This window comes from Heteronotia binoei, chromosome 6 (genome assembly GCF_032191835.1).
Source record: "Heteronotia binoei isolate CCM8104 ecotype False Entrance Well chromosome 6, APGP_CSIRO_Hbin_v1, whole genome shotgun sequence".
Taxonomy (NCBI): Eukaryota; Metazoa; Chordata; class Lepidosauria; order Squamata; family Gekkonidae; genus Heteronotia; species Heteronotia binoei.
This window is the reverse complement of record NC_083228.1, coordinates 89,181,369-89,194,136: the sequence shown is the minus strand read 5'-3', so window position 1 is coordinate 89,194,136 and position 12,768 is coordinate 89,181,369. Positions and strand designations below refer to the sequence as shown.

General features: G+C 42.9%; 1 protein-coding gene across 1 annotated transcript in view; it reads left to right on the top strand.

Annotated features, from left to right (window-relative positions):
• The window catches only part of SEPTIN2 (septin 2), a 39,363-nt gene that overhangs the window by 16,432 nt on the left and 10,163 nt on the right, over positions 1 to 12,768 (top strand). Inside the window, exons 5-8 of the mRNA XM_060242129.1 lie at positions 5,519 to 5,642; positions 8,365 to 8,499; positions 8,743 to 8,860; positions 10,329 to 10,430. Of these exons, the coding sequence (XP_060098112.1) occupies positions 5,519 to 5,642; positions 8,365 to 8,499; positions 8,743 to 8,860; positions 10,329 to 10,430 (479 nt within the window). The remainder of the gene's footprint in view (positions 1 to 5,518; positions 5,643 to 8,364; positions 8,500 to 8,742; positions 8,861 to 10,328; positions 10,431 to 12,768) is intronic.

Below are 12,768 nucleotides of genomic sequence, written 5' to 3'. Positions count from 1 at the left end.
TTGGAGAGTGGAGTCTATGGCATTGTACCTGTCTGAGGTCCTACCTCTCCTCAAATCCTACCCACTCCAGGCTCCACTTCTCAAATCTCCAGGCATTTCCCAACCTGGAGTTGGTAACTTTTAAGTCACACTGGCTGTCCTAGGGGGGCTGCTGCTGAACAGGGCCAAGCAGCCGGCCTAGTTAAATCATGCCAGCCAGTTGACATCAAATCACCCAGAAGGTGCTGCTGGGCCTAGGGTAGCCAAACTCCAGGTGAAGCCTGAGGATCCCTTGGGATCACAACTGGAGAAAATAACTGCTTTGGAGGGTGGACTCTGTGGCATTGTATTCAGTTGAGGTCTCTCCCTTTTCTGCCTAGCAACAGCCTCTGGCTAGCAGCTTCCCCTGTGGGCCAATCCTCATCTGTCCTGGGGCAAGGCTGAGAGGAGGAGGGAGGGACTAGAAAGAGGAATTGCTTCGTGAGGCTACAGTAGAGCAGCAGCCCACTCTGAGGCCAGTTGATGAAAGGGACACAGAGAAGCATAGATGTGTCTGTCTTTGGAGTAAAACTTTTTGGTGGTTTGTTCAGTGTTCTTGGGCCTGCAGTAGGCAGGGGATAGCAGAATCAGCCAATGGAAACCCAATGGTGGTGACTGACACATGATAGGCCAATGGTTTGTTGAGTGCACCCATCACCCAATGAGAGTGTTCCATTAAGCCACCACCATTAGGGGATTATTATCCATGATTCTGTTTTTTGGTAGACTTTAAGAAACACTAACATAATTTATAGAGACTTTTTATGGGTCCTGACAAAAGCTCAGGGGCCTTTTATTCACAGTTGATTTATTTGCGTTCCAGATGTTTTAAACACTGTTCCTTATTCCGTTGTCACAAAAAGAGGGGGTGGACTCCTTAATGTATGTAAACATGTTTCACAGGTGCTCCGCTGTCTAGGCTATATATTTTTTTGTTTTGTCTTCCTTAAACTTTAATTGTACATCTTGAAAGTTCCTCAAAGAAAAGGATTCTTTAAAAATGTACAAAGGATCAAAGATATACAAAGATCAGAACATAATGTGGCATTCCTGGTGAGAACTGGTAGTCATTATAAAATATGGAACATCTATTTCTTCCTGTACCACAATGCATGTCTGTTATCAGGGGTCCCCAGCTTTTTTGAGCCTGTAAGCTCATTTGGCATTTTTTCACAGGGGGCATAACCCCAAAATTGCCGCTACAGGAGGTGGAGCAAATAAAAAAAAAAGTCAGGAAATGAATTCATACATACCTTTAACATGAATTTTTCAAAAATTCAGCCAGATGCTTTCTTTAACAGAATGTCATTTAAAATACCTTCTTGCATGCTCATACAACTTATCTTGAGACATGCAGTGAAGATCCTTATGTTGTAAGCCGCCCTGAGCCACCTAGTGGGAAGGGCGGGATATAAATCTTAGATAAATAATAAATAAATAAATAAAATATCTGCCAATCAGATCTCCGTTGGCCAGTCAGAAAACCTGCTAGGCAGAAGCCTCACCTTGCTGCACTTAAAAAAAAAAAAACACTCAGCTGGCCTCAGGAAAGGTGTTGGTAGCCACCATGTTGCCCATCAGCACCATGTTGGGGACCCCTGCCTTGTATATGAATAGCTTTTCCATATACAGGTGATTTTTTGGCAGTTTCCCCCTTCCTGCTGCTGAGTCCCAGTTTGTTACACACATACCTTCTCTCTACCCTCCCAGTTCCTTCAGTTCCACCAACCCAAGAGAGCACACCTTCAGCTGGCAAAGTACTCTGCAGTGAGAGGTAGAAATTTGCATTTTGTGGCATGATGTTGTTTGGTTCCAAACCTAGGATGTAGATTGTATATGTTACTCTAAGGGTGATGTGGATGTCTTTGGCCTAAATAATCTTGGCACTGCTGTGCTTTATATATTTATTCCTCGCATTTATATCCCGCCCTCCCCGCCGAAGCAGGCTCAGGGCGTCTAACAACAATCAAACCCATAAGACAATTTAAAACACTTTAAAATAATTTAAAACAATTTCTGGTGCTAGTGTTGGTACCATTACATTCAGCGATGTTGGGCATCTACTTATACTGTAGTTAACTAAAGGCAAGTCGAAATAAAACTGTTTTACAGGCCTTGCAGAACTGGGCAAGGTCCCTCAAGGCCCTTACATCTTCTGCGAGTTTGTTCCATCAGTGGGGGGCATTAATTGAAAAGGCTCTATCTCTGGTAGCCTTCAGCCTTGCCTCCTTTGGCCCGGGGATTGATAGTAAATTCTGCGATCCAGATCTAAGTACTCTCTGGGGAACATGTGGGAAGAGACAGGTCCTCGGCCATATAGGGCTTTAAAAGTAATAACCAGCATCTTGTAGCGAATCCGGAATACTATTGGCAGACAGTGCAGTTCCCGCAGCCTTGGCTGTATGTGCTCCCGTATTGAGAGACCAAATAACAGCCTGGTTGCTGCATTCTGCACCAACTGCAATTTCCGGATCTGAGACAAGGGCAGCCCTATGTAGACGGCATTACAGTAGTCTAGTCTCAAGGCGACCATTGCATGGATCACAGTTGTTAGGTCGCTGCGCTCCAGGAAGGGGACCAACTGTTGTGCCCTCCTAAGGTGGAAAAAGGTGGATTTCGCAGTGGCTGCTATCTGGGCCTCCATTACCAATGTGGGCTCCAGTAGCACCCCCAAGCTTCTGACTTTGGGCACTGGTATCAGTGGTGCCCCATCGAAAGCTGGTAGAGGGATTTCCCTTCCCAGACCACCACGACTCAAGCAAAGAACCTCTGTCTCCATCGGATTCAGCTTCAGACAACTCAGCCTAAGCCGCCCTGCCACGGCTTGCAGTGCCAGGACTAAATTTTCTGGGGCAGAGTCTGGGCATCCATCCATCCATCAGCAGATAGAGCTGGGTGTCATCAGCATACTGATGGCAACCCAGCCCAAATCTCCGGACAATCTGGGCAAGGGGGCGCATATAGATATTGAACAACATAGGGGAGAGCACCGCCCCCTGAGGTACCCCACAATTAAGCGGATGCCTCTGGGACGATTGTCCCCCGATTGCCACCCTTTGTCCCCGACCGAGGAGAAAAGAGGAAAGCCATTGCAAGGCCAACCTCTGAATCCCTGTGTCGGCAAGGCGGTGGACCAGCAACTGATGGTTGACCATGGTGAACGCCACCGACAGGTCCAATAACATCACTGCTGACCCACCTCGATCCAGATGTCGCTGAAGATCATCTACCGGGGCAACCAGCACTGTCTCTGTCCCATGGCCTGGGCGAAAGCCGGACTGGTGTGGGTCTAAGACGGAAGCGACCTCTGGAAAGCTCTGCAGCTGCAGCGCTACTGCCCTCTCAATGATTTTACCCCAAAAGGGTAAATTCAAGACCAGCCGATAGTGTGCCGATAGTGTGCCAATTCGGCCGGGTCTAATGTTGGTTTTTTCAAGAGGGGATGGACTACTGCCTCTTTGAGGAGCCTTGAAAAAAGCCCCTCAGAGAGGGATCTATTTACAATATCCCGTATAGGATATCAAAGTTCCACACCCAGCACGCTTTAATCGGCCAGGATGGGCAAGGGTCCAAATCACATGTTTTTGGGCACCCAGTGGAGAGGATTCTGTCAACTTTCTCCAGGCTAAGTGTTGTAAAACTGTCTAAAGCTGATCCAGAAAACAGGCACGGAGCCTCGAGCTCGCATACTGTTTCAATTGTGGCAGGGAGGTCGCGGCAGAGCAATGAGACCTTATCTGCAAAGAAGGTTGCAAAAGCCTTGCAGCCAATGTCCAATTCCCTACGATTTGGTCTGCCTTGTGGCAGAGTTGTAAGCATCCGAATAATACTAAATAATTGAGCCGGGCGTGAATTCGCAGATGCAATCTTGGCCGCAAAGTAAGCTTTCTTTGTGGTTTTGACTGCCATCTCATAGGATCTCATGTATTCTCTATAAGATGTTCTGGTCGCTTCGTCACGAGTACGCTGCCACTGCCTCCCTAGCTGTCTGAGCCTCCGTTTCATCAACCGCAATTCCATGTTATACCACGGCGCCATCTTTGAACGAGGGCGCAGAGGAATCTCATCAATGGCCATGGTGAGCCGATTTTGCCAGGACTCAACCAGGTCATCAAGAGAATCGCCAGGGGGCCAGGGATCCTGCAGTTCCTTCTGGAACCGTATTGGGTCCATTAGGCTCCGCGGGCGAGCTAAAATACACTCACCGCCTAAATGGGTTAGGGGTGGCACATCCATATGGGCCTTCAGGACATAGTGAGCCAACCATGGCACTGCATCAGCAGTAATTCGGGCCACTGTAGCCCCCAACACAAAGATCAAGTCCAGCATGTGCCTGGCCTGATGTGTGGGTGTTGTTACAAATTGAGAGAGGCCTAGTATAGCCATGGATGACACTAGGTCCGTTGCCTGATTAGAGTTCACATCATCAGTGTGGACATTGAAGTCACCCAGGATTAAAAGCCTTGAGTGTTCCAATGCCCAGCCTGTTGCGGCTTCCATCAGGGACGATAAGGCACTAGCTGGTGTGTTAGGCGGTCGGTACACCAGCCAGATCGCCAAAGCCTCTCCAACATCCCATTTCAGGCCCGCACATTTGATGCTGTCGATCTCTGGAATCGGGAGAGCCCGGAAGGAGTAAGCCTCCCGTATGAATAGGGCCACTCCTCCCCCCCCCCCCGCCCGCTAGTCCATGACTGGCGAAAGACTGAGTAACCTGGGGGGGCTGCTTGGGAGAGGGCTACTGTCTCCCCATCGCGTACCCAGGTCTCAGTCACGCATGCCAGGTCCATATCCTGTTCACACAGGAAATCCCGAAGGACTGAGGTCTTATTATTTATGGGCCTGGCATTACATAACACCAGTGATGGAGGCGAGTAATTCAACCTGACCTCACCACCTGTCACCATTGGGATGGGACGCAGACTGGAAGGGGGCCGAGCACCTTCACGTCTCAGCAGCCTTCCCTTACATTTATGTCTGTCCCCACCGTCATACCTTCCCCTCAGGACTACTGAAATTCCCAGGCCGGTCATTTCCCCCCCCCCCCCCCCCGGTCTCCACAGTTGCTTCCGACCAGTATATAGGATGCCCTGCTGCAACCCTGTATTCTAGTTCTATTTTCTACTGTCCCTGCCCTTGCTAGCTAAGACCCCCCCACAATCAGTCTATCATCCCCTGTCAATTAACCTCCCCTAGATGGTTAATTAATTCTAAAACCCCTCTTAATTTATCCCTAATAGCCAATTAAATTCTAGACCCCCACACCAACTAATTTACACTTCCCAACTTAATCAGCCATTAACTATCATATTTCTCAGTAGCTAATTTGTAATTCTATTCTGCAACTGATAAGTGAAAGGATATTAATGCCTCATAACTGGTTTGCATTTCATCTGTATTTTGATCAGACTTGCAGGATTATAGTTGCTGTTATTTCCTGATTTTTGCTTCAAATTTCATTTTGAATAGTTTTCTGAGATCAGTTTTTGTCGTCATTCAGAGAAAATTGAAAGAACTGTGCAAATTGAAGCTTCAACTGTAGAAATTGAAGAAAGGGGGGTAAAGCTCCGACTGACTGTTGTGGACACACCAGGATATGGTGATGCTATCAATTGTCGAGACTGGTATGTATATAATGTGTTTGTTAACATGTATATTTCTGAGAATAAGACCAAACCAGATGAAATACTAAGATCTTCAGTAGGGGTGTGCAGAAAAGAATTTGGGGGTTTGGGTATACCGAACCGAAAAAATATTGGTATATACCAGTTTTCCCAAATCTCAATATTGTTATGATATTGGGATTTGGGAAATAATTGATACTGCTGAATTTATTCTGTAAAGCTCTCTTTACATGGCAAGTAGCCATTAAGCCCTTCTTTCACCCCCACCCAGGAGCCCAGAAGTGGTGCTAGTTCACATGAAAGGTGGATGAACTTGCACCACTTCAGCTAGTGAAGCTGAGCCCAAATAGAAGCCAAATAATATCAACTTTTATTCAGGCTCCGCTAGATCAGTAGCCAAATCAGATTAGAAAATCTGATTTGACTGAATAAAATACCTTAAATATACTGAGTGCATACTCCTAATCTTTCTTTAAATGCATGTATGAGGCCCCAATTTTGATTGGGGCCAAGTGCACTGAGATGGTGTTAACCACAGGGTTGGTTTCTAAGCTCAAATGTCTCCACAGAATTGCAGTTTAGAGGGAAAGTTAAAAGTTGCCTCTGTGATGCCTGTTTGTTACCCCACCAGAGCAAATATTGATTCTGAAGAAGTGTTTGAGGTTGAGAAAGAGTTCCCCTCTCTTCCATCTGTGCCATAGTTCTGAGCTGAATTGAGGCATCCCATGGCTAATGTCCCATGTACCATAAAATAAGTATCAGAGATCCAGTCATCTCATTTGATCCTTACTATTGTGAGTTAATTTCAGGAATTTATATTTTGGCCTAAGTCCCTTGAATACAATACTAAGTATAAATAATGAGTTGTACACACAAATGTTTCCCCAGTCTCTCACTCACTCTTATTATTTTGAAGTTTTTTTTCTAAAATGGAGGTCTTCCTGCACCAAGCTTTTAAAGTCAATGGTCTGCAGGCAAAATGCCGTGCCAGAAAGGAGAGATGGAGTGCTTGGCCTTCCATTGTCCATAACTACTTGCATCTCAACCTTAGAGAAACAGTGGGGATGTAGAAGAGGAAAGGGAGACTTGGTCATCTCATAGTAAGATGCTCATAAAGTTAAAGGAATTTTTTTGTGCCATCGCAAAAAGCTTAGACACATTCTCATGTCATGTAAGGTAGCTGGCTTGGCTACTTCATGAACTGCTCTTCGGTGGTTGGTGATGCTTCCCCAAATCAAGTGAGAATGAATTCACTTATGCCTGTTGTAGATAGATGCAGAGAAGAAGAGGCATTAAAATAAGCAAAAAAGAAGAAATGTCTTAACTACAATGTGCAGTTCAGAAAATACTCTGTTGAGGGAAGACCATTGATAGTTTCAATGTAGACTTTTATGAAGAGCATGATTTTTGGGGGAGTGGGGTGACACATTGAGGTCAGTCAGGAATTTCCTGTGTGAGAGCCTTATTTTTAATAGGTTGGGTGAGTAGCACTCCTTTTCATTCTAGTATTGTATTTTTTTTCAACTAGAAACAAAATATTGAATTGGAAAAATACTGTAGAATGGTTTCATTTCAGAAAGGGAAATGTTGTGTTGTGAAGTCTGCTTCCTTAAAGTAAAAGTTGCTTACATATAACATTCTCCTCAGATGTGCCAATATTGAGTAGTGGCTAGAGTGTTGAACTGTTCTGAAGAGACCCATGTACAAATCCTCACTGAACATGGAAATGACTGGGTGATCTTGGGCCACTCACTCAGCCTAACCCACAATATGGGATTATTGATAACTTGGAGAAACAGAAGTGTGTGTGCCCCCTTAGCTTCTTGGAATTGGTGTGGAATAAAAATATTGTTGGGACTTGTTCTGGTTATTTTTCCTCCCTGCTTCCCAGTATATTTACTGTTTTGTGAGTCATGCATGTATGGAGTTGTGGAGGAGTTTTCTACCAGTTTAGCTTGGCTGGTGATACTGTCAGCTGTGTAGTTTGTCTGCCTCCTGTTCTTATAATAACACTATCAATTTGTTTAATGCGGTCAGAGACCCATCAAGTAGCATAACATAGCATAACAAAATATGCAGTATAACAAAATATACAGCAAATTCTACAGATTAATCTGTAGAGTTTGTTGTGGTGTTGGACCTTTCCTTAAGGCAAAAAGGAGGCTTGATAATTTCTTAGCCCCATCTAGCCCAACAATACCATGAACTAGAATCAGTGGATTGCATGCTGCTCTCAGGAAAAGTAAAGTTATATGTATATATTGGTCTGAAAATTTCATTGAAGTTGGAGAGATCACTTTGATAAGCATAATGGTTCTAATAGTTATCATTCATGTATTTGTCTTTGTAGTGGCTATTCAAGTTTTTTTGCCAGTCAGGAATGTAATTCTCTTATGAGATTTCTTTCTTTGTTCATTGTTTGAATTTGGCCATCTATTTCACAGTAAAAAAGAAAGGTAAAGAACAGAGTCATTTCCGACCCATGGGGTGACGTCACATGACATTTTCTTGGCAGACTTTTTACAAGGTAGTTTGCCGTTGCCTTCCCACGATCATCTAAACTTTACCCCCAGCAAGCTAGGTACTAATTTTACTGACCTCAGAAAGATGAAAGACTGAGTCAACCTTGAACCAGCTACCTGAACCCAAATTCTGCTGGGATCAAACTCAGATCATGAGTAGAGCTTGGACTGCAGCATAATTGTTCATATTTGATTTACAGTTTCAAGACTATAATTTCCTATATTGATGAGCAGTTTGAACGCTATCTTCATGATGAAAGTGGCTTGAACAGACGGCATATTGTTGATAACAGAGTTCACTGCTGTTTCTATTTCATTTCACCATTTGGACATGGGTAGGTATGACTGTGAAAATGTGCTGAAAACATTTGTTTCATGATCTGATCTTTGTACTTAGCAATATTCTTAACATGAAAATTATTACTTTTCAATATTGGTGGTATTGCCGTTAAAATGTCTTTAAAATAAGATAAGAATTTTATTGGAATATTTTTGTTTGAGAATGTGTTATAAGTTATCAGTTTAGTTCTTGAACTGGGAGAATCTGTATGCTGTAACTACTTAAAATTTATTTTTAGTCTCAAGCCCTTGGATGTTGAGTTCATGAAAGCCATACACAACAAAGTGAATATTGTGCCTGTAATTGCAAAAGCTGATACCCTTACTCTGAAGGAGCGGGAGAGGCTTAAAAAAAGGGTGAGTGTTTCATATAGCTTTGGAAGTATTGAGCCATTTGTTGAAGTTTAGTAGAGCCAAAAAGAGGGACAGGTGATTTCTGATGTAAAATTCTGTGGACATAGAGATTTAAGAATCTTGTGTGAAATATAGCTTACTGCACATCTTCACCCTGCCCTCTCTTTTTTTTCTTACCCTGAACAAAATGGGCATATGTATTGATTTTGGCTGGGATGCAAGCAGTCCTGTGCACAGGTATAAAATACTTCCTTTTTTAATTAACTCCAGCTCTTTGCTATTACCTGACTCAATTCAAGGTACTGAGCATCACATACAAACCCTTAGTCACTCATATCTACAGGACCACCTCTTCCCCTGTGCATCTCCAGTGCTCTGCTATAACAGCTTCACTAATTGGAGTGAAGGTGCCAGTACCACCTTGCAAATGAGCAAAATCAACAACTGCTTGTAGATGTGCATTCTCTGTTGTGGCCCCTACATTATGGAACGGCCTGCCTGATGGGGTCAAGAAGGCATCTTCCTGGCTTCCTGCAAACCATACAAAACTAAATTATTCAAGAGAGCTTTTTCACATGGGTAATTTGGGCTGCACTGTAATGAAAAGTTTCAGAAAGATGCTTTGGTAAAAGTATAGGGACTGTGGACTACACTAATATGTATAATACATACTGTGTGCTGCTCTCCTACTATGTAATTTCTGTATTTTAACATGCTGTTTTAATGCTTGTTTTGTTTCAGGTGTTTCTTCAATTTCTGCTTGTTTTTAGATGTCTGTAATCTAAATCCTGTTGCATAGTTTATGAGAATGTCCTATCCCGTTGATTATGTTTTACCTACACTTACTAATCCACCCTCAGTCTCAGTGAAAAAGGCATACTATAAGTCATGTAAAAAATATATTTTAAAAGGTGTATTATAAATAAAAATATTCATATTAGGGATGGGCACGAACCAGGAAAATGGAAGCTCATCTGGTTCAAGGCTTGTGAAGTACCATGAACCTCCCCCAGCTTGCAAACCAATGCCTAATTCATATACCATTCCAGGGGAGATTCTAATTCATAATTCATATGCCTAATTATGATTATGCATAATTCTAATACCTGATTCATATACCATTCCAGGGGAGGGAGCATCTATTAGGGGACTAAAGTAAAGGTAGTTTTAGATACAAGGCATCTGGGGCAGTTGATTGCATGATGCATGGTTGAGGTGCTGGGCCAGCTAAGCTTCAAAACTGCCCAAGCATGGGGAGAAGGAGCCTGCTCAGCCAGGCACTTCTTGGCAAGGGGTAAGTGCACCTCCCAGTGATTCTGGGGCCCCATCTTGACTTCACTCTCTGGGCCCCAGAATCACTAAAAGCACTCCTTCATAAAAGGGAATGCAGTGCAAAATGGGGCTGGAAAAAGCCCATTGTATGTGCATTCATTTGGAATCCCATTCAATATTCTTGTGTATTTACTTTCAGATTCTGGATGAAATTGAAGAACAAAGCATCAAGATTTATCACTTACCAGATGCTGAATCTGATGAAGATGAAGATTTTAAAGAGCAGACTAGACTTCTGAAGGTAAAAACCATTGGGTAACTATCATTTATGGCAGGGGTGGCCAACGGTAGCTCTCCAGATGTTTTTTGCCTACAACTCCCATCAGCCCCAGCCATTGGCCATCTGGAGAGCTATCGTTGGCCACCCTTGATTTATGGAGATCATTGCATGAATTGTTGGTAGGCTCCAAGGCAACCACTGCCAGTTTTGTGGATACTTCTCATTCTGTACAACCTAAGGGTGTGAACATGTGAGAGATGAGATCTACAACAAGCATATATGACCATTGCCCTGTTAGTAGGATGTAGCCTGCTGTGAAGCATGGTAGATCAAGAACTGTCAAAGTGTCAGGTGTCACATGACAAGAGTCACAGAACTACTCAACCTGGCTGATGGAATAACTGGTAACATCTGGATCTGTCCAGAGGAGTCACTGTGAGTCAGCAGATTAGCTGATTGGTGGGCTATACTATATAATCAGCAGAGTGCCAGAATGTTTTTTCTCTCTATGTATATGGATTACTGGCAAAGCACTTTGTTACTTTGGACTGCATATGTATATAACTTCACTACTGTAAATATTTGTATAATACACCATTTGTTATAGAACCAAACTGGTGTGTTGGCTCTCTGCACACACTCTTGCCGTCATGCCCTTCCTTGCAGACAATAACTGGATATGGAGGGCAGACCAAGTGGATGGTAGAAGTTGTATACCTCACTGATATGGAGGGTAGTCACCATACCACCCAATATGGCCATTCCTAAAAACCCTCTTGACACAACCCCATTTTAACAGTTCGGCTGTTTACCAATATTCCATTGCTGGGTGAGATGAGTGAGAGCATGGTGGCTTCTTCATATCAAGGTCTATAAGTGCTGCTAAGACTTCCCTGTGACCTTTGTTCCATGGGGTCCCACAAGGTTCTATTGTATCTCCTGTGCTATTTGTCATAAACAGAAAACCATAGGGTGGGGGATGTAATCTGGAAGTCTAGGTATGCAGTGCATCAATATACTGATAGCACCCAGCTCTTTTTCATCTAATACTACAGAGGTGGCATGTTCATTTAACCAGTGTCTAGAATTAACAATGGTCTAGATGACAGTGCATTGAGTGAAACTTAATCATGACAAAAACAGCTGCTTGTGGTACAGGATGCCATTGATCTTGGAAATTGGGGTTCAGTGTATACTGATATTTTCTCTAAAGGCCCAGGTTCATTGTTTAGATGTAGTACTTGATTTAATATTGTTCAGAGATGCCCAGGGATTATGGCTAGGAGCATTTTGTAACCTGTGTTAAGTTAGTATGCAAACTAAAAGCATTCTTAGAGAATTCTGATCTGAGTATAGTTACTAATGCCTTGGTGACTTCGAGCATAAACTATAATGATACATTTGAAAAGATTCTCAGGACTGTAATTGGTTCTGAATGCATGATGTGGCAGAAGTAGAGGAAGGGAAGACTGCAGGTGGATGACTGGCCAGGGGTGGGGAGACAGTATGAGGGGAGAACCATCTAGCAGAAGGAAGCTGGAACCCTTCTTGGGTTTCTCACAGGTCCCTGTTTGTTGTATAATATTTATCAGTGTTTAGAACTATAATGCATTCCACATGGGGCTGTCTTTGAAGGTGTCTTGAAAGCTTCAGTTGGTTTAAAAAGCAGCAGTGAGACTCCTGTTTAGGGTGGGCTGCTTAGAATGCATAATTCCAGTGCTGTCTCAACTTCTGTGGTTATTTTTGCTTCCAGTCCCAATTCAAAGTATTGGTGATTACCTTTAATCCCTTCATAACCTAGGGCCCTCATAGTTATCAAACCTCATTTCTTAATAAACTTCCATGCACCATTTGTATTCTCCAGACAGCCTTCTCTTCATGGTATCCTCCAACTTTCCATATGATAAGAGCCCGGTCACATGATTTTTTTGTGGTGGGTATTGTCCTTTGGAATGGCCTGCCGGAAGGTGGTAACACATTCTTATTCCAGAGAGCATTTAGTGGAAAGTATGCTGCTTTGACAAATACATGTTTTGTTTTTGATTCTTTTAATTTTAAAAATCTTGTTAATTGGACTGATGTTTTATGTCCTTGAAGCCTGATCTTCCATTGTTAACTTCCTTGAGGATGAGGACATAACGGCAAGATATAAATGTTTTAAATGTGTTTAATTTTTTTATTATAAGCCATTTAGGAGTTTTACTGAAAACCAACATTTAATTTTAAAACAAATAGATTAGATACTTTGTAATCACTTTATCAGACAGTTCCGAAGTGTGTCTTCGTACCTTAAGTATCTTAAATTACAATCCATGCTTTATTATTATGCTTAAGTGGTTTAAGATCATTTTTCTTTTGT